Source organism: Harpia harpyja, chromosome 19 (genome assembly GCF_026419915.1).
Source record: "Harpia harpyja isolate bHarHar1 chromosome 19, bHarHar1 primary haplotype, whole genome shotgun sequence".
Taxonomy (NCBI): domain Eukaryota; kingdom Metazoa; phylum Chordata; class Aves; order Accipitriformes; family Accipitridae; genus Harpia; species Harpia harpyja.
In genome coordinates, this window is record NC_068958.1 from 11,657,872 (window position 1) to 11,685,740 (window position 27,869).

At 43.0% G+C, this 27,869-nt stretch overlaps 1 protein-coding gene across 8 annotated transcripts; it reads right to left on the minus strand.

The window, feature by feature from the left end:
- Positions 1-60: 60 nt before the first annotated feature.
- FKBP15 (FKBP prolyl isomerase family member 15) lies at positions 61-27,868 on the minus strand. Of its 8 annotated transcripts, none has more exons than XM_052814884.1 (30): positions 27,688-27,868; positions 26,104-26,213; positions 25,700-25,787; positions 24,988-25,057; positions 23,676-23,750; positions 22,462-22,560; positions 21,850-21,999; positions 20,790-20,858; positions 19,271-19,414; positions 18,685-18,830; positions 17,901-17,949; positions 17,106-17,225; positions 16,744-16,843; positions 15,867-15,970; positions 14,261-14,354; positions 13,320-13,429; positions 12,810-12,920; positions 12,082-12,176; positions 11,291-11,393; positions 9,401-9,433; positions 7,596-7,767; positions 6,943-7,079; positions 6,458-6,613; positions 5,600-5,752; positions 5,152-5,244; positions 4,588-4,698; positions 3,997-4,104; positions 3,022-3,788; positions 2,446-2,536; positions 61-1,969 (listed from the first exon to the last, which is right to left on the minus strand). In XM_052814884.1, the coding sequence occupies exons 1-30, from the start codon at positions 27,750-27,752 to the stop codon at positions 1,895-1,897; spliced, it is 3,798 nt and encodes a 1,265-aa protein (XP_052670844.1). In that variant the 5' UTR covers positions 27,753-27,868; the 3' UTR covers positions 61-1,894. The 8 variants fall into 8 exon arrangements, with proteins under 8 accessions (XP_052670844.1, XP_052670842.1, XP_052670846.1 ...); XM_052814882.1 differs by lacking the exon at positions 25,700-25,787 and adding an exon at positions 25,815-25,974; XM_052814886.1 differs by lacking the exon at positions 27,688-27,868 and adding an exon at positions 27,573-27,657.
- Between the last annotated feature and the right edge of the window lies 1 nt (position 27,869).

Consider the following 27,869-nt stretch of genomic DNA (forward strand, 5'->3'; position numbering starts at 1 on the left):
GAATCAGTTTTCAAGTGCATAGAGACAGATGACTAAAGTAAAGCCCATACAAGCAAAAAATACAGGTTTAATTGCACTTTATTTTTCAAGAAGTGAAATGCAAATTCCTCAGGTTGTCTATCTGTAACAGGAAACTAGAAGTGGGATTTGTTAGTATTAGCAATGACCTCCACTAGGACACTGCCACAGATGGGGGGGTCCAGAGGCCACATAAGGGTACCTACACTCAGACCGGCACAAGGAAGGGGACCCCCAGAAAAATCTGAGTCTCACACATCGTCACATTCAGCACTGAGTAACTATCCGGTGCTTTTGACTTCTGGCATGGCTCCCCTTGAAACCCCAGCGAAGTTTACCCTGCAAGACAAGCATTTGCATGGCAGCAGGCTGGCTATTTCACAGGCTTTGGTCTCTTCCAGAATTTGAGCTGCATTTGGCAATTTGCCACACTGAGTGTGCAACGCAGGGGCAGGGACCTGCCACACTCCAGAACAGGAATGCCCAGTATTCTTTTTTTTTTCCTCCCAAGAAACTGTATTTAGGACACAGATCAAATTCAGTTCAGGGATGATAAGAGGCAGTTGTAGAAACTAAACTGTAGTAGAATTATTTGAAACACTTCCATTTTATTAAGTGAAGGGGGGTTTTATTTGTTTTAAAGATACAAAGACCTGCTCATAGTTTTAAGCTGCATTAGAGCCGGTGAGTGTAGAAGTAAAAGTGCTATGAGAAACCCAACGTGTTTGCCCAGCTGTCTATCCTTACTGCTTTCCCCTCCTGGTCCACTTAGTCTGAAAAGTTATTCCCCAAACCCCTGGCCCAGGTGAGGCTGGGTTATAGCTTATGTCCCACCATCACTAAGTTTTAACTTGTGCTATGATCGTCACCCTTTAAACAGCAGCAGAAAAAAAGGCACAGGAGATGGGCTTGGCTGCCTACAGTAACTCTCTCTCTGGACAAGAAGCACATTACACATCTATTGCTGCTTTCACTGCCAGTGAAACAACCCAGCAAAAAAAAAAAAAAAACAAACCAAAAAAACCAAACCACCTCTCACCTCTGGATACAGAGAGATGAGCTGGCTGCACAAATGAATTATTTTTGAGGCCTCTGTGAGCCTTGGGCTCCTCCATAAAACACAGCTAGGAAGTTGGCTCCTTACAACAGCAATTACTAGATGCTACATCTGTGCTTGAAGCATTGGTCTAACAGCCCTGACTTTCAGTACTGCTAACAGGTCCCCCTGCCTAGCAGGCCATGGGTCAGTGAGCACCATGTGCGCCACAGCTGGAGATGTACAACAGTGCTGACCTGAACTGCCTCAGCCCCTGGGGCTTCCCCAAGCTGCCTGTGCAGAGCTGGTGACTCACAGGAACACACCTGCCTGGGGTTTCTCAGCCGAATCTCCCACTGCACATTGCTCATACATGGTGATGAGATGGTGTAGAGTCCCTGTGAGCCACCCTGGGGACTAAGAGAAATATTCCAGAGATCTTCACTGAGGAAGAAGACAAGATTTTAGCCTGTTTTTTTTGTTGTTTGTTTGTTTGGTTTTTTTTAAAGTAGTTTCCTACTGCAGGGTCCTGCCAGACTTGTCCTTCTGAAGCACTTTACAAAGTTCATATTTGCATAAACTTTCAGATTAATGAAACGGTTCACAGAAGTAGGACAGCAATACAAACGTGCAGTAAGACTGGTTGGTTCCTTCAGCTCGTCCCAATCTCTGCGCACATTTGTCAGGTCAGAGCGATGGGTCCCATCAGTCTGCAGTACAAGAGCCTGGGAAGTCCCTGGTTGTTCACAACTGTCCCACATATGCAGCTCGTTAAGTGCTAAGCACACAGGAAGAGGCCATGCCCAGAGGAGAGGGCTCATAGGCTCACCAGCTGGCTCTTCATCCCAGCCAGTCCAGATCATCATCATCATCATCACCAAAGAGTGGAGCTGGAGGGGGACGTCCCTTCATGCTCTGGAAATCAAACCAGAAGGAAACTTGTCAGTCTTAACAGCTTCCCAGTATTTAGTAATTGCTACACAGTTCTGGCTCTGAAATCTCCATCAGCTTTAAGGAGATGATATCAAGAAGTCTCATTACTGAAGTTTTCGTATTTCTCATGCGATGTCTTAATATTCCAGGAGACATGCTTACAGGCTAAAAGGGATAGGACAGGGGCAAGACGCTAAAACCCTTCAATTAACCTGGCAAGTCTCACTTACTTCATGCCAGCAGGAGTTTGTCATCACTATCTCATCCCAGGCAACTCCTCCAAGCTCAACAATAAACAACCCAGATACTCTTGATTTATACAGAGAACATACAGGAAGCTCTGAGCTCAGCTAGCAGGAGCCACTCTGTCCCCCATTGCCATGGGAAGGATTTCACAGACAAGCTACAGGTTAATGCCTGAAGCAGTTTAGTAGGAGTAGAAAGATATAAATACATACCACTTCCTCCTCATCCTCCTCTTCAGAGGGAACTCGAGGCTTCAGTGGTTTACAAGATGCTGTTTCAAAGAAGTTGTCATCCTCAAAGAGGCTAGAAGAAGATAAAGAATTAACAGTTTGCTTGCAGATTATGGGGATCTTGGTTTTACAAGTTCTATTAAAGAATGATGGAAAAGTTTTGTTGCGGAGGCAAACTTTTAGGGCATGTCCTATTCACCAGTGCAGAACGATACTGGGACCTGGCAGCCACCAATATCAGATCCTAGAGAAACTGCATACTCCCCTCCACAATCAGCTGGGAACCATTCACTAGGGATAATGGCACCACTGCCTCCGCTCAGACATGAGCCTGTTCTGCAACTGCTCTCCCAGCAGAGCATGCCCTGGACAGCCTGGTCTCTGCCAGCACCTGCCTTGTGCCATCCAGTGCTAGCGTCGTGGTGGTGCTTCACCTGACCACGTGTGCTGCCCTGCAGTAGTAGTGCAGCTGTACCAGCCTCTCTGTGTGCTGCCACACCAGACTGAGCTGATCAGCAGGAAAGTGGGACTGTGGCTACCCCAGGAGTCACATCTTACCTGGAATCTTTTTGCCTCGGGCTGGAGCCCAGTTTCTGCTGTCCTGGGGTTTCTTTCATGATAGCTGAGCTCAGCTCTGCTGTGTTGGATACTGAAGCAGGCTCCTCAGAGCTAGCTCCACCTGATGGGTCTGTGCACTTCCCTCCCTCACCATTTAAGGGAGGGGGCTCTAAACCTCCCACAGGCTCCTCTGCCTTCTGCTCTGCAGCTGGCTTTTCTGGAAGCACTGCCACATCCACTTCTCTTGGCTTGGCTTCTACAGCAGAAGGTTCTGCAACTTCAGCCTGCAAAGATACTCTGGAGGGACTGTGTTCAGTCTCAGCTTCCCTGATGGGACTGCTCTCCTGCCTTTGCTTGGCTGGGACAAAGTTCTCATCCACCTCAGGAACAGGCTGTCCTGCAAGTACAGGCCCCTTATCAGGATCCAGAGAGGATTCAGCAGTGGAAGTGAGATGCTCCCCCTGGACCTTCTCCTCTTCTGACATCCCACTGCTCTGTGTCACCTGCTCCTCCTCAGGAGTTCTGGGCCTGGCAGACAGAGGAGCAGACTCGCCTTCCTGGTCAGACACCATGGAACCTGTGGCTGCTTCACCAGGGTCAGCTGGGAACGCAACACACTGTGCTGGGCTATGCTGCACAGGCTCTTCGTGGTCAGTCTTTGTTCCAGGTGATCCCTCCTGTCTCGCTGCTCCTGCTCTAGATTCCTCCTTTTTACTGTCATGATCTAGTTTCTCCTGCTGCCTGTTGAGTAGCTGCAGTGTTACAGTCTAAAAAATTGAGTAGAGAGAATGTAGGTTATACCCTAAACATAAACCATCACAGATCCCTGTATCTTCTTCTACTACCGGGCTGCTTTACCACCCACAACAAATTTCTGCTTCACAGTTATTTCAGACTCACAACATAAATTTGTGTTTTTAGCCCAAGACTCGTTCTCTCACAGTGATCACCTTGTATCTCTTAGAACTGTTGTACCTTAATAGTGTTCATGACAACACCCAGAACTGTCCTGCCACTGTATGTCTCTTCCAGCTCAAATTCACCCCGAAGAGATTGAAACACACCATTCATTATCTTCTTTACCTGGAAAAGAAGATGACAGGAAACAAAGATAGGTTCATTAACATGTGAAGCACTGGACTCAACATCAGATACTTCTTCTCCAGGTGAAGGAACAATAAATCCAAACTAAGACACGTGGTTTTCAAAGAACCCACTTTTCAAATCAGAAATTCCCGTAATGAAGCAGAATACATCATGACATCTTATTTCAGAACCATTGTATATACACTAAACCCATCCCTCCAAAACTGAGGCAGGCTGCACACACCCAAGGCAGACTGACACTTATTTCTTATTATTCTTTCAATTTTTAAATTTAAACCTCAGATCTAAAGCAGGCAGCAGGAAGATCACATCCTTTCTGCCTCTATAGACCCTACTACTAGAAACACAGTGCTTCTGCAGAGAAAATAATGTTTTTCCTTCTTATCTCTGCTCAAAGAGAAATAATTCAAGGTAAATAGATTTGCTTAGTAAGGAGAAATATTGGATAGTCAAACTCACTTCTTCTGTGAAGTCTGCAGATGAAGATCTGTCCTGATCCTTCTCCAGGTCTCTGATGCGTTTTTCATAGCGACCCTTCAGCACCACAATATCAGACTGCAAGGCTGAATACTGCCGAAGGGAAACTGAAAGTTAGAACAGCTTCACAGACACCACCAGCTTGCAATGAACAGGTTCTCTGTAAACTGTTTTTTAGTGACAGGTAAATTGCTGAGTGGAGTTTTAAGCAGGGCTTTGATCGAGAGTTGCAAAAGACTTGGCTGAAGGTCTGAGCACCAAAATAAAGATATCCAACCAAGCCAAAACCTTGGAGATCCACAATCATGTCATTAGCTCTTCAAGTTCAAGTAACATGAAGAATGGGCAGAGCATTACTGAGATCTAAGTGAAATGTGGGCTGAGTCTCATCATTGGACCTGTTCAGGTTTGCTGGAAGCAACGTGAAGTTATTCCTTCCCTCTCATATTCTGGACCTCATGTTCTTGTTATTCTGGACATAGGTAGACTGAGTCTAGAGATTATTGCACTCCAGTTCATATTCAGCTGCTGTGTTATTCCCTTTACCTTCTCTTTGATAGGCTCTAGTTGCTCCAAACGTTGCTGAAATTCAGACAATTTTTGCTCCTCTGCTTTTTTCAACTGTTTTAGAGTCACAAGCTGAAAGACAAGAACTAGAGCCCATCAGCTTACAGCCCCTTTCAGTGTCACCCACTTCAAAACAGTTTCTGCTCAAAACCAATCACTCAGAACAGTGCAGATAAGCAGAAGAGATTGTAGCTGTCGCTTTAGTCCGAGACTGACATCATCTTGGCTCTCCCTCATTCAGAACTACAGCAGTAAATTCACTAGCCCACCAGCCCAACAGATGCAAGGAGAGACACATCCTGCAGACAAGACCAAATTCCGTAACAGTCAAGAAATTAAAAAGTCAAGCGACAATGAGGAGAGGACCATTGGTTACAGTTACTGGTTATTTGGCATTAGATTTCAGCAATAAAGAACAACCCATTACCTTCTCTTCCAGCTGGGACACCTGCTGCTGCAGGGAATCTCTCTGCTCACACACCTCCTGGTATTGTCTAACATGCTGCTCCTTGGCCGAGGCCAGCGTACGTTCACATCTGGCTTCCCACTGGGATTCCAGCTCTGCCTGGATGAGTGATAGCTGCCCATCATGTAAGAGAGATCATTAGGAACACACACACCCAATCTCTATTTGCACAACAAGTGGCTGAAAGCTTGGGGCTGGATAACATCTCCTGCCCTAGGCTGGAATACCTACATGCAGATGGCAGCCCTGCAGCTCTCACCAGCTCCTGCCCACACCTCTCAGAGTTCAATTCCAGCCACAATCCCTCAGGCTGGCCTGAAGGTCTGGCTCAGACTTCAGATCTCTTGGCATATTTCTAAGCAGTCTTTCAATCATCAGCAGTCCTGTATTCTTCTCTCTACTATGAACTTAATTTGGCACCTCTCCTTTCCTCAGTTTGATACTCTTTAACACAGTCTAAATCTGATGCTGCATGCCAGCCTGCATCAACGTTGCACCAAAACTCTACAGCCATGTCAGCGGCCTGTGATTTCAGTCAGAGAATGACTGGGACCTAGCAGCCTTCCTGCCTACTCAAATCATGCACTTCCTTAGAGAGACATCAGTGTAAATCCCAAAGTTAAAAGCAGGGCCAACAAACACCAGCAAAGATATTTTAGAAAGACAACAAAGTGAACCCTGTGTTAAAGTTAACCCCTAAAATCAAGCAGATAATGTTTTCATTCTTCTACCACCTGTGCATTTTCACAACTATTTCCTACCTGTAGGTTCCTACAAGTCTTCCAGACACTTGTTGGAGAAGCTGCCATGACTCCTCACCTGCTCTGCTGCTGCCTGGTCAGTTGAAGTCCGTGCCTTTTTCAGCAACTGTCGAAGCTTGTCCAGTTCCTGCTGATATGATCTGCGTATTTCTTCCATCTCTTCCTCTGCTTGAGCTCTCTCTGAGAGGGATTTCTTCTTCCTCTCTGCAAGATTCTGCAATACAGAATAGGACACAGAATGGGCCAGACTGCACCAAAGTAGCTTCTCCTCCTCAGGCAGAAAGAGCTTCTTTGAGCAGGGAATCTTATCACTTTAAAATCAAGCTGAGATTATTTTACATGTAGGAGGGTTAACATATTACTGGCCGAGATATTAAAAAAAAAAAAAAATCACATAAGCACAAAGGATCCACCAGCACAGGGATCCCTGCCTGCAGATGAGTCAAGATTTACCTAACTTGCATGTTTACGAGCAAGAATGTTGGGTTAAATTTCAGCAAACTGAAACCCTGCATCTCTCCATAATGCTGGCACTGGACATACCCTTTCAAGAGTCTCTTTTTCCACTTTTAGGTCTGTTAGCTCTTCTTCCAATGCTGTAATCTTCAGGTCCAGCTGTTTGCGGCTCTGCTTCTCAGCTTTGAATCTAGTCTGAGTGTCCTCAGAGGCTTCTTGGAGCTCTGCAAAAATACACTTTACTGTGGGTTTTAGTGCTACATATATTTCAGGTTAGTGCATTTGGGGGCTGATGGGAAGGAACAGTGTCTCTTGCACAATGAAGTCAACACACAGCTTGCACCTGCACTGGGAATTAGACTTTATCAAGAGCTTCTTCGGTGAAATGGCAATGTTTATACCTCAGCTTTTATCTTAACTTTTCAACCACTGGAACATTTCTGGTTCCTCTTCAAGATGTTAGACAGTAATGCCAAGAGATTGCTTCTACAAAAGGCATCCCTGTGACAGGATGATTTTGTTCATTGATTTGGCCCACTCTCCTTTCAGTAGTAACAAGGATGCACATACCCTTCAGACATACCCTTCAGTGCATCAATATCCTTCTTTGATACCCTTGTGACTGATCCTGGGGAAAGCAGGAATAGATACCGCAGAAGAAAGGAAAAACCTGTGACTTATAAAAGAGGAAAAAGAATGACATAAAGGAGCTCACGTGGAACAGGCACAAGAAGTCTTACCTGCTAACTGTGCTTGCAGTTTGTTGAGCTGCGTCTCATGTCGCTCTGCCTCCTGCAAGGCAGCAGACAGCTGTTTCCGCAGGTCCATTTCCTTCTTCTCGTGGGCAGTCAGCTCCAGCTGCAGCTGGGAAACCTGTGCTGTGGCAGCTGCTAACTCCTCTGCAACTTTGGCCTGTATCACAAAATGGAGCAGGGAAAAGGGAGAAAAAAAAAAAAGGGGTATGTGAGTGTGAGGAGGTGCCAGAACTGATCTCAGAGGAAGAGCTGATAAGGTACTGGAGACCTTATCAGGGAAGTGCTGGGATCCAGCACCTCACAGTCATCTCCAAATTGAAGAGGTAATGATAACTTTTTTGCCACATTACTGTGAGTTTTTTTGGATGTAACCTGTCCAGACTGACTAGGAAGTTGCACAAGGCCACCAACAACCTCATCACCACATCAGTTCAACTCAGTGAGTTTTCCTGAAAAGCTTAAACATGTTTAAGACTAGTACCAGTGCCTGGTGGCACTGCTTAGAGTTTTCAGGCTATGACAACATCTATTCAAGTAAAAGCCTGGGCTCCAACATCTAATTATCTTCAATAAGCTTACAAATCATTGAAAAGCCACACAAAACATACGCTTGTCCACTCAAAAAAGCACCTTCCCTCCAGAGCACACAGCACATAGTCACCTTGAGGTGCGCGCACGGGCAAGGCTGTCATTTTGGAGCATAGTTCTCACAGTAACTTGTTGACCTGTTCAGATTTAGTATTGCTCAAAGTCAGCGACTCATGTAAAACCAGGTACTAATACAGCTTGTCAGACAACTTGTGAACAGTATGTTAGGCGAGGCTCAAGGCATCAAGACAAAGATGCAAAGTCATGTTCCCAATCTTGCACGACACAAAATTCAGAGGATGCTCTGCAAAGACAGAACTACACCCATCAGAAAACCTCACTTGCTGCAGGGAATACATAAATAGCTTCTATATCTATGCCTATATTCAGATTCCCAACAGGCTTCCATGTTCTTGTAACTGCTACGTTCAGGAGAACTGGAGTTTCTCTCTGCTTTATCCCCATAAGAGAACTAAAGTGTTTCTCTTCAGACTAGGACCACCAGCTTCTGGCAAAGAAGAGCTGTGAGCAAAGTTGTTCCAACTATGGTAAGGATGAATATGCGTTGACCTTGAAGGCTAGGATACTACACCATTAATTTTAAAGAGGAGGCAGCATTTCAACAGAGACTGGCTAAAACCAGATCCGCTTTCCTCTTATGTTCCCATAAATGTCTCACTGCAGTTCAAGATACTAACTCCTAGCATGCTATAACCAAACCAAAACCCCATGGCATATGGAAAGGTTATTTTAACACTTGCCTTTGTCTTTAATGGCAAATAAAGAAAAATAAAAAGGAAATCCTATGCCAGGAACTGTTACGAGACTTAAGTTTCTGCAGTGAATGCTTCATATCTCTACTAGCTCAGCTCCAGCCTCCAGCTTTCAGGTACCAAGAATCTTATGTGATCTGTGTCTGCTCTGACAATTATATGATCATGTCCTATTTCTCCCACAGGGGAGGTGAAACGAGCACCAATGTGACAAAGTTCTTTGAAAGGGCTCCCCAAGAAAGAGGGGAGCAGTGGATACACTGCTACTTACAAAGCCCTTTTCCAAGTTGAAGATCTGTGCTAATTCAAGATCTGAGGCATTTCTTTTCATGCCAATTAGCTTCTAACTAGTTCAAGAGGAAGCTGGGCTGGCACTATCTAGGGCACTATTATCTATCACCTACACAATCAGCAGACACACTGCCTCACCTGGTCCCAGCCCCGATCCACTGGCAGCATGTGCTAGGAAGAGAAAGCAGTGACAGGAAACAGGAAGAGTTAAGAACACAATTTGAAAGGCAGAGGCATTAATCATCATCAGAAAAGCAAAATGCTTCATTACAGCAGCCTAAGGCATGCCAGAGAAACCTTTAAATTATTCCAAGAACTGTAAAACCTTAGACAGAGAAAGCTAGTGAAGCCTGGCTTAAAAAGAAAGAAGCTAAAGGTACATTACACATCCTTACAGGTACATTATACATCACAGATGTAGCAGCAGTCCTATGAGTGACTACCGTTTCACTGCACTGTAGAGTGTGGGCTATTACTTATCATTACAGTACATGAAGTCTTTGTCTAAAGCTGTGATGTGCTCTGCCAGGGTCAAAGATCTATAACCCAAAAGCGGCATGCTACTAATACCTCTTCTCATTGATCCTGGGTACAGATGCCTGGCTTGTATCACAAAATAAATGGTGAGTCCCTATTTTTAAGTAAAGAATATATAAAATAGCTTAAAATCCTCTTCCCTGATTCTGTCTGTCCATAGTGATCTCAGCAATTGCAGTCACAGAGCAAGCTAGGTTAGATAAAGGAAGCGGAAGGAATACCAGCCTTCATATTTACAGTCAATACTTCACAAAACTAGGGGAAATCTTCTCCCAGTGCAAGTCATGGCCTGAAGTCTATTCATGTAATAGTGTTATCCCCTAGGCAGTGACTGCTTAAGTGGAGTCCTATTGAAGATGAGGCCCAAAAGATTCCTGAGGATCATATCTTGTACTTCCAAAAGATGCTTCCTCCCCAAGTTACTTATCACACAAGCTGGATGTTGTGCTCACTGACAGAAAGGGATTTTATTTATTATTTCAATCTGACTTATTCCTGGTTAGAAGCTCTCACACTCCCTACGTATTACAGTTATGCAATCTGGGCTTTCAGTGGAAAAATACAGTCCTCCTTTACTGTCTGCTCACACCAGCATACAATAATCAGGCATATATTGCTCTATTCTTTGGCATACTTCTAGCATACTTTGGAAAGCTGCAGTTTCTGTCATTTTTAGGTGCACCAAGTTATGGTTCTCATGCAGAGCAAGCATTTGCCATCTCATGTTTGAACTGGAGAGATACACAACTCAGCAGGGGAGCATGGTGCAAGACTGAACTTGGTGTAATTTACGAAGCCAGTGCTTGAGAAAGCATACAAGACACCATGCAATTACAGATCTCAAAGCTAGCCTACCTGGGCTATGCTGTCATAAGTGGACAGTAGAGGATATGCAGCCATGCATAAGTGCATTTAACTGGTTTAAAAGCTATTTCCCAATAGCCCCTTTCACAAAAGGACAATATATTATTGGTAGAAACAAACAGCTTTTGATTAGTATTAATAAAGAAGTGCAAAAGTGCAATGAAGAAACTCTAGTAGGAAATAATTTTTTTTTATAGCTACATTCACTCTATGTCAGTTAAACAGAAGGAATAAAACTTTTCTGAAACTGCCAGTGCAACTAAATAAACAGAGTACATTTTCAATGCCACTAAGCCCTGTGATAAACACCATTCCTCAACATGTTGGCCATACACCTACAAAGTTAACAATAAATCAGACACTTTCATGCAAGATAAGAATATTAAAGCTATGACAGCATAAAGATCTACGTTTATATCCCCTGTGCTGCTTTTGTCATGAAAGCCACAAAAATACTCTTTTTTTTCTCAAAACAGCTTTCAAAACATAAGTTCAGAACTACAGTTGTCTTGTAAGAGAAGTGACTTAAGCCTTGACTAACAAGGCTTCAGCATATTTTAGTGCAACAACAAGCCCCTTCCCTGGCTGCAGCCAGAGGTCTATGGCTCTGCTCATTGTCACCATTACCTTCTCCTGTTCTGCATGCAACACTCTTGCCTGTGTGTTTTCATTTGTTGTTTGCAGTGAATGGTTCCTCTGCTCCATTAGCAAGTTACTTTGTTCGACGTATCTGTGAACAGGGGAGACTGCATGAGCATTTACATAAATACATGACTTGGAGCAAATGGCTCGGAGAGAAAAGGTGATATTTCAAAGCAGTTTTCTTCATGACAAGTCCCAGACAATTTTGCGTGATAACCTGAACTAAGAAGAGCCTGATCTCAAAAGGGTGGAATGGGTGTGCCGGGCACAGCAGAGATTATATCAGTTTGGATAAGTGCTTTACCTCTCTGCAACAAGTCTAATGTTCCTATCACACAGTCATGGATTTTGATAACCTGATATCCACTGACCTTTGCAATTTCCTTAACAAGTCATTCCCCTTCTTAAACTGAATAGAACACACACCCAACAGTGGAACTAGGGATACTGCATCCCCTACAATTTCTTCCACCTTACTAAAAAGCTAGCAAAAGTAAAGTAACTCCAAGAAGCAGAGCAAGTGTGCTCAAAGAAGATAGCATGAGTTTTTTTTCCCCTTTTACACATTCACATTTACTGTAAACCACAGTTTTGGAGATATGCCCTGCGGAGAGAGGGGGGGGGAAACCACACTTTTAATGCCTTAAAAAAAAAAAAAAAATTAAATATCAGAACATGTCTCTACCCTAAAGAACAGCCCTCCTAGTTATGCCTAACCAAGTGTAAGCTAGAAGTCTTTGCAAATACAGAGAGGCTGTACCCTCCCCACTCCTTACCTCTGATTCCGCTCAATCAACTCACTGATCTTCTCATTCTGCTCTTCAATCCGACTGCTCTTCTCAAATATCTCTTGCTTCAGTCTCTCATTTTCCTAAAGCATAGCCCAAGCATGAATATTCATCTTACTCAGACTTCCCTGCAGCAGTACCTAACCCTTTGTTTTGTACAGATGCAGTACAGTGGTGAGACTTATCACCTTCTGTGGTAACGTCACGGGAAGGCGCCATGCTATACTTAACAAGAATCCTGGCATGGGACAGTGGTTGCCAAACCACATTCTAGAGAATATTGTGTCTGGTTGACTTTTTCACCCACAAAACCCAAGATTGTAAGGCTGCTGCCTAGAAAAACTACAAAGCCTAAGATTAAGTAGTGAAAAACAGAAGGCTGTGATTCTTGCAGCATGGTACTTCAGCTGTGAAACTCCGTTCTGCAGGATGCTGTGGGTTAAGTCCATAACGGTTTAAGAGGCTGAATTTCTCCCACATGAGCCTCTTGCCAAGGCCTATTAAATACCAATATATCAACTCTGGCTCGGAAAGTACCCAAACCACAAACTGTTGAGAACAGCTTTTTTTGGGGGCAGAGGGGTAGAAATCATTGTATACAGAACACATGGGTGGATGGACATTTGGGCCAAGCCAGTACAGCTTTCCTCATTAGGAGTAACATCGTGGGCTCCAGTTCCTCATGGAAGTAGTCAAAACAGGCTGGCCATGCTTACCTGGATTATACGTTGGATATTGCTCATGATCATGGAAGCTTCCATAGTAACAGAGGAGATACCAGGCAGCAGTGAGCCGTTACCAGTGTTTTGTTTCTTCAACTCCTCCACCTGCAGGGATAAGCCATTCTTAAGCCAGATGAAATGAATTTATGGGTGTAGGTAAGAGACATCTGCAAAGATCCATTTCAGTGTTTCATTTGATCAGCTGTAGGGTATACGCTACTGTATCAACTGTGACACCTCCTGAAGGGCAATGAATCTCTTCAAACACTGCATCATATGATATTTAAGACAATAAGAGACAGCACCTTCCCCCAAGCCTAGGCTTAGCTTTTTCATAGTAGCTGAATTGCCACCACTTCAAGGTTTGATCATATTGAAATTTTCACTAAGTTAGTACATCACTTACAACCTTAAGGCAGGCATTTAAATAGAGCCAACTCCTAAGACATTTGGAGACCAAATAGCAGTAACTTTGTTAACAAGCCTGCCTATGCCATACATTACCTTGGCAGCCAGATGATCCATTTTATCTACTACTTTGCTAACGGCCATTCGGATTTCAGTGTTATGCTGCCGAGCTTCTGTCATCAAAAAGGAAGTAACATCCCCGGGTGCTTGAATGGAAAGGAGAGAGATGTATAGTCACAAGGGGAAAATGCCTGCAATACAGACATATCAAAAGCAATGCTCAGCAGTTTGAAGCCTGACAGATAGGACAGCCACTCCTCCCAGAAATAAAATGGACATGGTATTTGGAAAAATAATGACACAGGTATTTTCCAAATAACATGAATAGGCAGGTTTATGACTACAGGAAATTCTTGAGCTGTGTGACAGCACTTAGGTCAACAAGAGCAAAGCTCCCAGACACACTAGAACAGTAGTACACAAAGAGGTACAATCGAACAATAGGAACGAAGGATGGCTTCTGAAACTTTGAACTGAAAAAAAACGTGCTCCAAGGAAAGTTCAGCTATACTCAAGTCTTCACCAACAGGGATTACCTAAACGGTTGGTTAAATGCCTTTAGTCCTTCTTAGGTTGCGCCTTTTTCTGGGCTATGTCCTCTCACTTAGTAAAGGCCTCTACATGTACACTTAAATTCTTTCCCTGGCTGGCAGGATAGCTGTTTACTATTACAGTTATATTTATAACTGGAAGCATCATCTACAAAATACCTTTAGTAACACACAGCCTTGGGATTACACCTAGAAATTCCATCCCCTTTCACACTGCACAAAGTTCCTTAATGTAAGAAAAAGATGGATATTTATTGGGAAATGTTTGCCCCCATTTGGTATTAAAAATAAGAATTTGTGAAACAGCACAGCAGTACAGACAGGATGAATATGTACGTGTATGCTACCATTGCTACCTAAATCATTATAAACAGTTTACTGCAGGTATTGCAGCCTTCTGTGAAGCATGTACTTTTTTAAACATACCTTGGTAAGGTGTGGGATACATCTGTCCTACAGGCTGGAGTTGAGAAGCAGATGCAGCAGTCTGGGGGTAAGCAAATGCCATTCCTGGATATGCCTTGCAGAGCAAGTTCAATAGATTAGAATATGTTTTGATATTTCCCCCCTTCCTCACACTTAAGCAGTTTTCATGTTTTTTAAGCCCCAGAGCAAGGATGATATTTGGAAAGAGAAAAACAGAATTAAGGAGCTGGAAGTCAAATTACACAACAGTCATAGTAAAGGGAAAACAACAGTCACTCTTCTTTCAAGGCTTAGACATGTGTTCAAGTTACCACAGCTTAATAAGTTACCTTCTTCACTGAAGTTTAAGCAAAAGCATGTTTGTGAGAGGCAAAGATCAGCATGTGAACAGCTCACTGAAGTTATGCTAACTTGAACACAAGGCTATTCCTAGGAAGGGCTCAAAGTGCAACACAACTTGATTGCAACTTTACTGCTCAGTGCTCATCAGAAGGAGCTAAACGGACTGAAGAATGCATTAAATGCTATGAGTACCTCACTCCTACCAGTTTACTCTCTCAGACAAGGAAAAAAGAAAAAATTACAATACAACTTGGGCCAAGTTTCTAGAAGAATTCAGGACATCAGGGTCAAACTTTCAAAACAATACACCCAAATCACTGTCAGATTAAAACTTCACTTTAATGACTAGTTTCTATTTCAACAAACAGAAAAGCCTATCTTTTTTATCTTGTTACTTGTCACACCTCCCTCATTTTCAACACAAGGAAAATGCAAAGCCAAAGCAATGCAATACCACACCAGTTTTGGATTTGGGGTGGGGGGTGTTGTGGTTCTTTTTTGTTGTTGTTTTTGTTTTGTTGGGGTGTTTTGTTTTCATATTGTTTTTATTCATTATCAAACGTTTTCTTCCTCTGCCTGGACCCTTTAAAAATAAACAGTGCGTCTATGCGACATAGGCCACTGATTTCCAAAAGTTCCAGAAAATAGCTTAAGTGAAAATAACTACAGAAAGCAGACAGTAAAAAGCTTGGTTTTAGACTTCATAGAATTGTTTGTACAATAGCTTTGTCTTCCCTATCTGATGTGGAAAACACATTGTGTGTTAAGCCCCCAACGCTTCCTTGTTAGCAAGCAGACTGCATCACTTTACAGCAGCAGCAGCACAAGCCTTTTAAAAGGATTATTCTTTTGCCGGATGAAAAACCATGACCCAAAACCACATTAAGTGTGCACGTGAGCTCTCACAGAAAAACAGACCATGCCCAAGAAAAATTTCAAATAAAATGCTTGTTTTCACTGGCTCTACAAATACTTAAAAGTTTTTATTTTATCCACTACAAAAGCAGATATTAAACAAAGTCTGGCTAATTCTTAGTTCAACTTTAAGAAGCCATCAGCAAACAGAAAATTAGCCCTTTTTGATTAAATTCTAAGAGGCATGTGATGGAAACCTGAGAATGCCACAGAAGAGTCACAGGAAACAGCCTGGGATTCTCATCCTTAAATGCTGCTATGAAGTCCTTGCTCCCAGCAACGGAGAAGATGGTAACACTTAGGAGAAAGGACAGAAGCGCCAATATTGTCCTTGATTTCATTTTGGTACCTGAAAGCCCTGTGCTCCTCCAGGCAGAGCTGAATGGGGCTGGATCGTTGCAGGTATTAAAGCAGCAGAAGATACCGGGGGTGTAGAACCAGATCCTTGAGGTACTGAAAAGGAAGAAAAAAATTCATCATACCATAAAGTAGCTAGAAATAATTTAACTCACCCAGTGTGAAATGGCCAAAAAAAATCACTAAATAGACAAAAATTTAACACAAGCCTGTCTGCAGCCTTGTGAAAATTAAATCCGGTCAAGCAAGTGATAAAAGGTCAAGAAAAAAAGTAATCTTTCACAGAAATTCCACTTCTAGCTACATTTAGACAACCTCTTTTCATTCAAACAAAGGTAGCTCTGAAGTTTACTGACACAAGATGTTACTCAGACTGACTCTAAAGACTGCTCAGCTGACCAGCAGCTGACATTACTATTCCATCATGAGAAGACAAGTCGAGCCTGCTCCAGAGCTGCCAGCCCTTTGATGCCCTTCGCTCTTATTTCCATCATTTTCGAACAAAAAAAATTTCTGTTCACTGGGAAAGGATTTGTAAGGGTCCCATTTACAAATCACATGTCCTCTTAGAAATCTCAGTGCCACCCCAGCACACACAGTGACAGAGCGGCTCATGCACCGTGGCTACTCTTCCTCAAGCAGTCATGTGTGCACAAGATCACAATGAAGACATACTCCAAGGACTTAGTCTTGTGCTTTATGAATTAGTCTACCTATGGAGCTTTGGATCAGCAAGCCTTATTAGAAGCTATCTATCAGTTCCCACTTCAGTTCCTGAAAGGAATCCTCTATTTGTACAGCCCTTGTACTTGAAGCCTGCAAATAAACAAAACTTCTCTATACCAATCCCAGGCTCACCAGCATATTACCTTGTGTTGACACTGTGGGCAGTACTGCATGAGCTGGCTGCGATGGTCTCACTGAAGATGAAGCCACTGGTTGTGCTGTCCCTCTCAGTGTATTTGGATCCTAAAAACATTTCTGCATATTACAAGGAATGCTAAAGAATGAGCAAACAGTTTGAACCCAAGATCACTCGAGACTAGGTGTTATCCAGTTAACCCAATTGAACTCGATAGGAACAGTGGAATCATTAAACCCTTTTGCCACAGAAACAGAGTACACTTTCCCTGTACAAAGCAAGAGCTATTGCTACAGACTCCACTTTAAGGAATTCACGCTGTAAAAAAACATCAAAAAAAAGATTACATTTATGTGATTGGTGATGTACCTCTATTTCCGAGTCACTGGAGTCAAGCTGACTACCTGCTGTCCCGGCAAGGAAAGGCAGCATGGGCTGTCCCATTTTAGCCATCCGAGAAATTAGCTTTGCCTTTGCTACATCTGGATTCTAAAAGAAATGTTTGCAGTTACTCTTCCTTCATCGCTCTGCCCAGGCTTTTCAGACATTACAGACACATCTGTCAGGATTACACTCTTCTAAATCACTGACTTAACAATTCTGTTCTTTCAATTTTTCAATGACTGTGTGAAAAACTGACTTTCAAGCACACAAGATAATGCTGTGGATTTGTTAATCTGGCTTGCTTTATATACTCTCCTTCTGGGATGACACTGTCATTACATAGAAAATCTATCCCTGCACAAAACACAGCAACAAGAAGAAAATGTGTTCAAGAAGCTGCTAAACAGCTTTTTCTATCCTGAGGCACATGCAAAAAGTCTTCTTCTCATGTAGCTACATAAACTTATAATGAATGTCCCAATTACTCTGTTATCCATTCTAAATTTGTCCATTTATCCAAGACAACAACTAACCTTGTGAGTATCCACAAGGTCAGGGTAACTTTGCACTTAAGAGTAGGAACTGGGACTGAGGTTCCTCATGTTCTGCTAATACCTTCAAAAGCAAGGCCCTAATCTGCTGTTAGTAAGGTGAACATTTGAGAGCATCTTATTTGCATGAGGTTCACTTTATCTTCAGCAACTCTGAATGCAGAGGTGAAACCAACCAAGCTTCCCTACTAAGGCTTCAAATTAGTTAGGAAAAAGCAACAACACTTACTGCTAGCTGTTCACTGATGGAGTTTGACTTGGCCCGAACAGCTGGCTCCCTGAAAAGCCAAACAGGTGTATATTGATATTGGAGCTTAACGAAAATGAAATTCAGGATCCAATATTCTGCATTTCTAAATACTGTCAAATACACCTCCCCCTAGGAAAACCCTTTTCTTATATTGTGAGCATTTCTTTTACCTTACTTTTGGAAGATTCTTCGCAACACTATCTGTAGATTTCAGAACATTCATGGCTGATTACAGAAAGCTGATTTTGTTGATTGCTGTAATGACCACATTCTGGTACAATTTTAACCAAGTCCAGTAACAAACTACTTATGGCAACAAAAAGAGCACTTAAACTTGAACTCCCTAAAAAGGATAACTAACCCATTTAGTTAATTTAAGAAACAAATGACAATGTAAAATTTGCAATTAAACCCATCAGCCATAACCTAAGACCAACTTATGACTATACTGCCACCTGAGATGAGAAAGCTGTTGTAGCAGTACTCATACAGCTTAATCATGTTAGATCTCAGTAATGCTGCAGAGGAATGACTTTTCATCTGTGCCCATTTAAATTTCTTTAAATCTGAAAGTCAGCATTCAAGCAGAGAATTTCCTGCAAGTCTTGTTCACAAGCATTCCCCTGCCACACTGATGGCACTAAGCTGGCACACAGAGGATCCACATTTGCCAAATGATGTGTTAATGCAACATTGTGCTGGATGTTTATGAGCATTGCCATCTTTTAATACAGCGAGTTGTTATAACCGTGCTGCTTCTTACCCAGGCTTTGGAGGTATCGTAGATGGAGGCAATAAACCAGTGTCTGCAGAGAAGCCATCTGAATTTGGTACCGGGGAAGGTGCAGGAGAATCCCTTGAACTGACGCTTTGTCCATCCGAACCAGAGCATTCCTTTACCAACTTTACCTTAAAAAGCACGTAACAAAAAAGATGGTTTTCTGGGTTCCCAAAAAAGTTTTCAGCAACTTGTTTGTTTTTGATGACTACTCCTCATGCACTTCAAGTAAAAGCATACAACTGATTCAGAACTGGAGAAGCTGAGTCTTTACATCCTGTCATTCCTCACTGACTATTTTGTTTTCCCAAGTGACTCACAAATAAGACAATGAAAAGATCCCAGGACAGTTAGAATAGACATGTCTTAGTAAACAGCCTAGAGGGATTTTTTGGGTTTAGGGTTTTGTTTTTTTAAATTAAAGATATGTATCGTCCTGAGGTATTTGGTTTATAACAGTTTCTGAGCTGTAGTTCTCATGCCAACAGCAGGTTTTCACCTTGCAGACAGACGCTGCCACCCAACAGCCACAAAGCAGATGTAAAATAAACATTTGGCAGAAGACACTCACCCGCCTAACTTCCACCTCAAAAACTAAAGTAGAGTCTGGAGGGACACGGCCAGCCACTCCCTGAGCCCCATAGGCCCATGCCGGAGGAATGATGAGATACCTTCGCCCTCCTTTCTTCATCCCCATCATTCCTTCTTCCCAGCCCTTTGGTTTTCAGAGACACAATAGAAGAGAAAGTAAACAGTTTGATCAGTGACATTACAGTTTCTTTTAATTACACTGATTAAGACAGCTTCAGGCACCAGTTACAGAAGATTCCAAAACACATATAGAGATTCTTTTAATACCCTATTTATTTTCAGTCTGCAGCACATTCGTCTTACAACAAATCTTAATGGCCAGTTATAAATTGCAACATTAACTTAAGAATAAAGATGCAGCTCCCAACATGTTCATAATGAAACCAAACAGATACAGCAATCTCTAGCATGAAGGCTGGAGGCTTCCAGGTCTCTGTATGGTTCCAGAAACCTCGTTCAAGTTTTAAATATCTAACTTAAGGAGCTATCACAGATTACCGTGATATCCTGGAGAAAAGAACTGCATGCTGTGCTGTGTGCACAAATTCTGCAGTTGCGGGTGGCTTGGAGGGGACACAATGGTGACCTTTCTCAGCCTTCTGGGAAAGAACAGGACTCCACATCACTGAGAGATCACTTCCGAATTCTTACGGTTAGATTTACAATGACCCACAGAAAACAGTTGTAGCGAAGGAGATTTAGAAGTCAGAGCAATGCAAACTGTCAAATGGATGCCAGCATTTAACAAGATGACTACTAGACCCAGACAACATTAATAAGAAGATACATGTTAAAACAAATAAAGTAGAAAAATAGTGCATCTTCAATAAAGGACAATTTGTAACAGATCATATATGAATTACTTGGGTAATGGAAGTGACTTGAACAAAAGCATCTCTGACTCGCAGCCTGATTTTATGCAATAACATAAGGGAGTATCACACCACCTGGACTGAAAAATTATTCCATGGCCAAAACCCTCACAATTTGACTTAGAGGGTAAAACCACTCTAGGCAGTAGTATTATATTTTACTAGACCATCCTAAAACTTGTCAGTTGTCTTCACCCTCCCATGCCCTTCTCCCAGGTGTTGTATCAGAGCTGTCTGATGCTCTGCTTCTGAGGCACGAGTGGGGAGGAATCTGAAGTTCTTCTCAAATTGAAATCCTCCTTTAGAAATAAAGTTCCCTGAGAACAAGTTAATGGATTAAGTGACTTCCAGAAAAACAAAGACAACCCCCCCGCCAGCTCTTGAAAACAGGAAGATTCCTTTTTACCGAACAGGACAACTTCTTTCTAACACTGCCACTGAAAAGGAGACTGGGCTATATTGTGCAAATTAAGAAGAAAATAAAGTTTGAGTGAGTTGCTGTTACAGGGTGTTTCCTATCAAATGAAACATGAAACAGAAATAGCATATATGAATCCTGAACAAGATCTTCAGTAATTCAAAGCTCTAAGACTTCAATTATTATAATGAAAGTGCCAGAAGTTCTACCTTAATGACCTTTCCAGATCCCAGCTTTAGCCGTAACAGCTTGTCTTTGTTAACATTTGAGTCAAACACCTAGAGAGTTGAAGAACAAAAACACAAAATACATGGATTTCCTAATTGTTTCAAGATTCTGAACGCTGCTTTACACATTCCATAAACTCCTACAATCTCTTATGTGCTATTTCCAAAACTAATTCTCAACAGACGTAAGCCAGAGCATCGCTACAGCTTCTAGTCCATTGCACAGTACAGTTTCTTAAAGTGAATGATAGCTGGAGACTCAGACTTTAAAACTGCTTTGGGCTTGATGGTCAGGACAGGATTGGGCCAAGTAAAACACTATGCAACAGGCTTGTATCAAGCAGCAAACAACTGTCTAGAAGTTTCATACATTAAACTAAGACATATGCAGCTGAACAACTCTTTCAGGAGAAGTAAGCTCTGCTATGTACCATTGGTACATAGAGAGAAGCATGCCAGACAGACCAAGACAAACAAAAAATCCCCTAAAAATGAAAAACAGAAAGCCCTTTTTCATAGCAAAAAGATTCAACTGCAGATGGATGCAAATGCAAAACCCTTTGTCATGATTTTCGCTAATAATAAAACCAGCAGAAGTATTTTAAAGGTATTGAAACATGAAAGAATTTCTTTTGCTTGTTAGCAAACTGGATTGGATACAGATGTAGAGGATTGCTGTAAAAGCAATCTCATTCTTTTGATATTTGGAGATGTGCTTTGTGTCAGACAAGGCCCTTCTTATCACTTCCTCAAGCTGTTTGCAAAGGAACATAGCTAGTTTCACTGTCCCTTCTCACCATTGTCATTAATATTTATGTGTGAGAGCGCCTATGAAAGTTAAAAGCATTTCAATTGCCTCTTCCTGAACAGTAATGGAATCCCTTATTATTCTATAGGTAACACACATGACCTCACTTATGGTGCCATAAGCGACTGAAAAAATACCTTTAACATCAGCACCAATACTATGCTAGATGCGGCAAGTTCCTTCCAGTGACTGTCACACTCACTTAGTAACAGGAGGTTGCAGAAATGTCTTTACCTGTCCAAGCCCATTGTTCTGGAACAGCCAACCCGTATAGGCAATCTCCAGAGAGTCTCCTCCTTCTACTCCTTGCCCTTCTCCAAGAAGGAGATCCTGGTAGAGAACTGAATCAAGCACTGGGGAGCTGTTGCATTTGGCAATGCATACCTGCAGAAGGAAAGCCTGTCAATGTCTCTGACCATTAAAACAGAGCAGCAAGTTCCACTACAACTCATTACAGATGTGATGCATTTCTTACTGTACTGATCAACCCCTGCTTATAGATGCACTTACGAGGCATTCCATGTTTCCTTGTACTGAATTTTGCTGAGTAAATACCCTCTGCTCTACAGAACCATTGGTCTTGCAGTACTTGAGAATCTTGATCAAAAATCCCGTCAGAAGTAACAGGCTCCCTGCCCCAGAGGCCTGTATCTAATGAACAAGACTCAGGCTCATCACAGATCTGCCTCAATCACAGTCAGGCAGATACTCAAAGCTGAACTTCAGTGAAAAAGTACGACTGACTTAGAACCTTTCAGCACTAAGGTGCTCTCAGAGATACATCTTGATTTGGCTGTTGTTTTAAACAAGCCACCAAGTCACACCTCACACAGAGTAAGTAGTTACCTGTTTACTGAAATCCATTGCTACCTTTTCTGACTCAAACATGATGGACCAGTTTTGTCTCTGATCATCATAGAACGTACTGTAATTGTTGGGTTGAACCTGTGGGAAAGGAAATCAGTCCTGTGTTATACATGAAAAGATGCATTCAACTACATTAAAAAAAAAAATCCACATCCAAAAGAAGCTTAAAATAAGAGCTACTGAAATTAAGCAGAGGCAGAGGAAGAATCCTGCTGTATTACTACCCAAGGTCAGAATGCACAAATTAGCTTTTATTTATGTGCTCACTATCATGGAAGAATTACTATAACTCAAATACTCGAGCAAATATTAAGTTCTTCATAGATGCTGCAGCTTTCACAAGCTTCTTTGAAGCTAGGTTCTATAACACATACTGAGATTTTTAAGTGTAAGTAATCTTCTTTTCATAAGTATTAATTATATTTACACTTCCAGAATCAATTGGAGAAGTCATTCCTTCCTCACTTCTAAAAATCCATGTCACCAGAAGCTGAATACACAACCCATCAATCTTTCAAAATGCACTAATAAAACTAAAGAGCAAGCTAGCATCCTGGTCAGAAATTTGGACTGAGATTCTACTATTTCAGAGTAAAATTTCTGTCTGTCAAACCAAGAAATTTTATGTCACCTGATGACAAGCTAAAAAATCAACACACCAGTTTTCTGTAAAACTGGCAGAAAACAGAACTTCCTGAGAGATCCTGTTTTAGGACTTACAATGCTCCAAATTGTTCTTATCAGCAGGAAAGCGTTGAGTGTCAAATTTCTGAGAGAAAACATTTCCTTGCTATCATTTCCTTCTGCTTGCTCAGTTCTAGTCTCTCACTCACTTAACTACAAATTATTAGCAAAAGGAATTTTGTTTTGTTTCTATCCATTGTAGGACTGCAAAACTCAAAACATCTCCTCTGTGATCTAGAGGTAATAACATACCTCCTACAGTGTACGAACTTGCATTGTGAAATCTACTGATGAAGTGCTCTGCAAAAGGCAGATGCAAGTCTTGTGCAATACACAGGAGGAGGAGGAGCAGAACAGCGCTCCCAGGCACTGTGACACTTAGTGCTGTGTCAGTCAGTTGTTTGATCTCAAAGGCTATAAACTAAGGCTTAAGAAAGCATTTCAGAGTCAACTTCTGTTTTCTGTAAACAATACAGATCACTGAATGCTTTTCTAATCCAGAGTCTTACTGTGAGTATGAAGCCTGGATGGATCCTTGCAGTCGCGATCTGTTGCTGCTGACTGATGTAAAGGAGGATTCTGTACTGGATTCCACAAGGAATTGGGTAGGGAAAAAGAACAAAAAGCACAAACTCATAATGTCTTAAATTCTAACGTGTTTTGTCAAATTCTGAGCCTAAGGCTACAGTATTTGTCAAATACACCTTGCAGCAGCATTTTTCATAGCAAAAATACTTCACACAATTTTGTAACACCTATTAAAAACCCTTGAAAATATGCAATCTTTATTTAGCTACAGGAATCAAGCAATTCAAACTAATTAGTTTGCAATAAGCAAGATGCTTTAACTAATTCCACATTTTTTTTGCAGCTACTGTGTGAAAAGATGGTGCACTAACCCTTCGATACATAAGACTCACAATACATAGCATACAGGCATAAAACAACGTAACAGATTGAGTAATAATAAGTTGGAGAGAGCCTTCCATGCACTAAACAATGCAGATATAACATTCTATTGATGTATTTGGCTGTACTAGACACAATCCACTAAGGAAAAGTGCTTTCTTTTATGCACCTGCACTCAACACAGCTGGGTGGTGAACGGGGAGCGATCTGCTAAATGTTCCCAGCTGTGCAGGTTTTGATATTACAAAGGCAGCCTGAGAAAGGCTGCATTAGCTTCCTTCGGCAAGTCCTGTCCTTCCCAGCTCCCCCACAAATGCCACACCTGAACACTTCTCAGATCTGTGACTCAGGAATTAGTTTACCAAACTACTGGGTTTTTTGTTCTTCTCAAAGCAGAAGCAACTTAGTGAGACAACATGAATTAGGAATTGAACATTAGGAAACACCATAAACACCAAAATCAAGGACAGATCAGAGTATTCAAAGTATCTTTTAAACACACCAATTTACTGGGCACCTTGGTGCCATGTTCTTAGAGGAGTACTTGGAAAGGAGAGATATTTTTGGTACCAAAATAACAAAACTTAAGCAAAGCATCTCTGTACTGTTGGACAAACTTTTGCTAGATATTGATTTCCACATGCACAGATTTGTGATCCAGTTGTCAAAGACATTCTGAATAAACATCAAAATCACTTCCAGAAACATTAGAAAAGGTGCAGTGCCTGAAACATTGCAAAATATTTCAGGCACAAGTTGTAAGAGATCTTACAAACTCATGGATTGCAGAAAAGAAAGATGTCACCAAGGTAAATGGGTGAAGGTGTAACAATCAGTGGAACCAAGACCTCCAACATCTAAAGCAAAGACATTTTGGTGAGCTCTGAGAAAAAGAAGTGAAGTGTTTCTCACCTCTTTAGTAGCATGGTTCCCCACTACAGCTGCTCCATACTTGCCTTGCTTCAAGTACTGCCCGTTTGTACTGGAAGACAAGTTAGATATTCAGCTGTAGAACCGTCCCTGCCTCAGACTTCCCTCTGCTGCTGCTGAGGTTTTCTTCTTTAGAGTTCAGGTCCCTCTCCTCATGACTAAAATGTTAGGCAGCCTTTCTTAGCTTAAAGACATTGCAACAGTGTTGCTTGCCCACAGATTACAGGAGCATACATTACTGAGTTTGAGTTGAAAACTGTTCTTTTCACAGATCCAGGGCAAATGAGTTTTTACATGATGGCAGTGTCAAATGGACAGAGAATTTTACTGCTGTCACTCTATGCTCATGCCTCAGCTCTCCACAAGGGAATGTATGAGACATAAGCATCCAACAGAACTGCCTGGAAACTGTGCAAGTGTCAGGCCAGCACCCCAGGATGCAGTTGCCTGTAATGGCTAAATCCCGAACTTGCTATTTATTTGACAACTGTGTAACCCAGAACTGCAGCACAGTAACTGAAACTTTTTTTGAGCAGAAACTTGCATTGACTTGTAGCATTTCTACCATGCAGACACACGTCTACAAGCAATGGTCTCTTTCCACTCATCCAACATCTTCCCTTTATGATTAGGTCTTAAGCTCCCAGAGACACAGACTCTAACAGGTGATGCAGGAAACCACTGCTGCACTTACTATCGATAAGCATGAACCGCAGTGGCCATGAACACTGATGGTGCTCCTGAAGCTGCTGGGGCCAAAGGAGCCTTCTGGGCTGCCTGACCTGCCAAAGAATAAAAAGCAAGAATACCTGTCAGTGATAGCAGAACTGCCACATTCGCTGGCCAGTGGCAATGCCACAATGTAGTCCTTCCCCCAAGGAAAAATAACTCCAGAAGAAGATGAAAAAACAAAGAGTGATGTTCCAAAGTCACCAAAGGCCACTAGAGTAACCAGGTGTAGGGAGGGTACTAGAGGATAATATCATTCAAGAAAACCAAGTGAATTATTTGCACTGCTGTTCTTCACAAAGGCCATCATTCTCCCAGCAAGACACATGCTGCTAGGTTTTTTCCCCACGCTCAATCCCAGTTACTTACCAGCTGCTGTTTGACCCTTCTTAGGCTGCTTTGGTGCAGTGTACTGGAAGAATTCGTTCCCATGGCTTGAGACTGTTTGATCCAGACCAAAGAGAGAGGCCAATCTGGCACTAGAAAGAGAAAGAAGCTATTTTACCTTATCTAACACGGGCTTTATAGATAATGAACACCACTAATTCCAAGTTATATCAAATATGAAGTGTCTACCATCTCTTTAGAAATAAAGGGATGCACGTTAAGCAGCTCTATACTAATTAGCCATTTGATTTTGAATAAGCAGAACTTTTAGATGAAAAGGCTGGGGTAAGTGGTACCATTGTGTTTCATTTCCTCAAAAGCTGTTCCTATAAAGAACAAACAAGGACTGAAACTACACCAGAGAAGTTACTCTAAAGCAATGACAAGGACTACCCTCATATGAAACAGTTGATTGTTACAATACTGAAAAAAAAACCACCTATGTGACGACAGAGAAGCCACCATTCAGCACTAGAATTTTTCTTCTTGAAATGTCCAGGAAACACATTCTTCCAGTAAGTTTTAAATGGCAGATGCTCTCCCATCTAAGGGCAGAAGGTTTAATGCTGCAGGCAAGTAGGTTATTCCTACACGATACGTTATTTGCAGTTTTTCTGCTTGAAGCCCATTTAAGCTCACCCTACTCCTGGTATCATGGGGCAAGTGAATATTTCAAACTACGAAGCAGAACGCACAAAGGACACCACCACTGCCAGTGGACCTGCAGCATTTCACATGAGACGCTTCAAAAACCCCAAACATATTTGCTAAAAAGAGAGAGGATTAGTTTACAAGACTTGTTAAACAGAAGCTCCTTGAAGAGGGTGAGTGAGCACAGCTGAAGTTACAACTGCTGAGCAATCTTCAAGTGGCAACAAGTTACACAACATAAGAAAAACTGAATGTGCTACACACTAAAACGGTATCAACAAAAGCTAAGAACTGCTGAACGCACTTGAAGTCACCATCCCTGTCTAAGCACCCCCAACCCAGCGTTTTCAGGACCTCCCACTCACACCCTTATTTAAGTGAAAACCCCCGATTTCTCTCGCCCGTCCCCTCCATCACAAGCCCCGAGCAGCTCCCGCTCCTTCTGGAAGGGCTCACGGAGAAAACCCAGCCCGGGTCTGCAGGCAGGCGGGCAGGCTCAGGCCCTGGAGCCCCCCCCCCCCCCCCGGCTGCCACAGGCCTGCCCGCCTCCCGCCCCGCCGGCACACTGAGGGGCCCGCACCGACAACCAGCCCTTTCCCGGGGGCGCCGGGCTCCCCCTCCACCCCCACCGTAAGCGGCACAGACCCGGGGCTAAATCCAGTCACGGGAAGACAGCTCCCCGCAGACCGCGGGCCCGCCCGCCGCTCACTGGGCCGGGCAGGAGCGAGGCCCAGCCCCGGGCTGCGCAGGGCAGGCGGAGGGGGGGCGGCAGCCCCGCCCGCGCGGGACCCGACCCTCACCGCAAAGGTGTTTCACCGGGGCCGCTGCCCCACGGCCCGCCCGGGCCGCCGTCCCCTCACGGCGGCGGGGAAGGGAAGGGAACGGTGGCCCGGCTGCGCCCCGCCGGCCGCTCACCCGCTGGCAGGGGACAGGAAGTCCGCGTCGTCCTCCTCCGCCGTCGCCGCCACCGCCCCGAACATGGTCGCGGACCCGCCGCCGTCCCGCGATGTCGTAAACGCGTTGCCCGGCAGCGGAGCGCTTTCCGGCCGCGGCGGGACGGGACCGGCGCGGGGAGGGGAAAGGGGAGGAGGAAGGAG

Bases quoted from the DNA above. Each gene is read 5' to 3' on its own strand.
- FKBP15 (XM_052814882.1), bottom strand. From the start codon at position 27,752: ATGTTCGGGGCGGTGGCGGCGACGGCGGAGGAGGACGACGCGGACTTC. The intron at 15,971-16,743 runs GTAATATGCTGG...CTTCCTTTTCAG, and splicing joins GCCCACAGTGTCAACACAAG to TACCTCAAGGATCTGGTTCT. The intron at 4,105-4,587 runs GTGAGTTTGACT...CTTCTTTTCCAG, and splicing joins CTGCAGACTTCACAGAAGAA to GTAAAGAAGATAATGAATGG.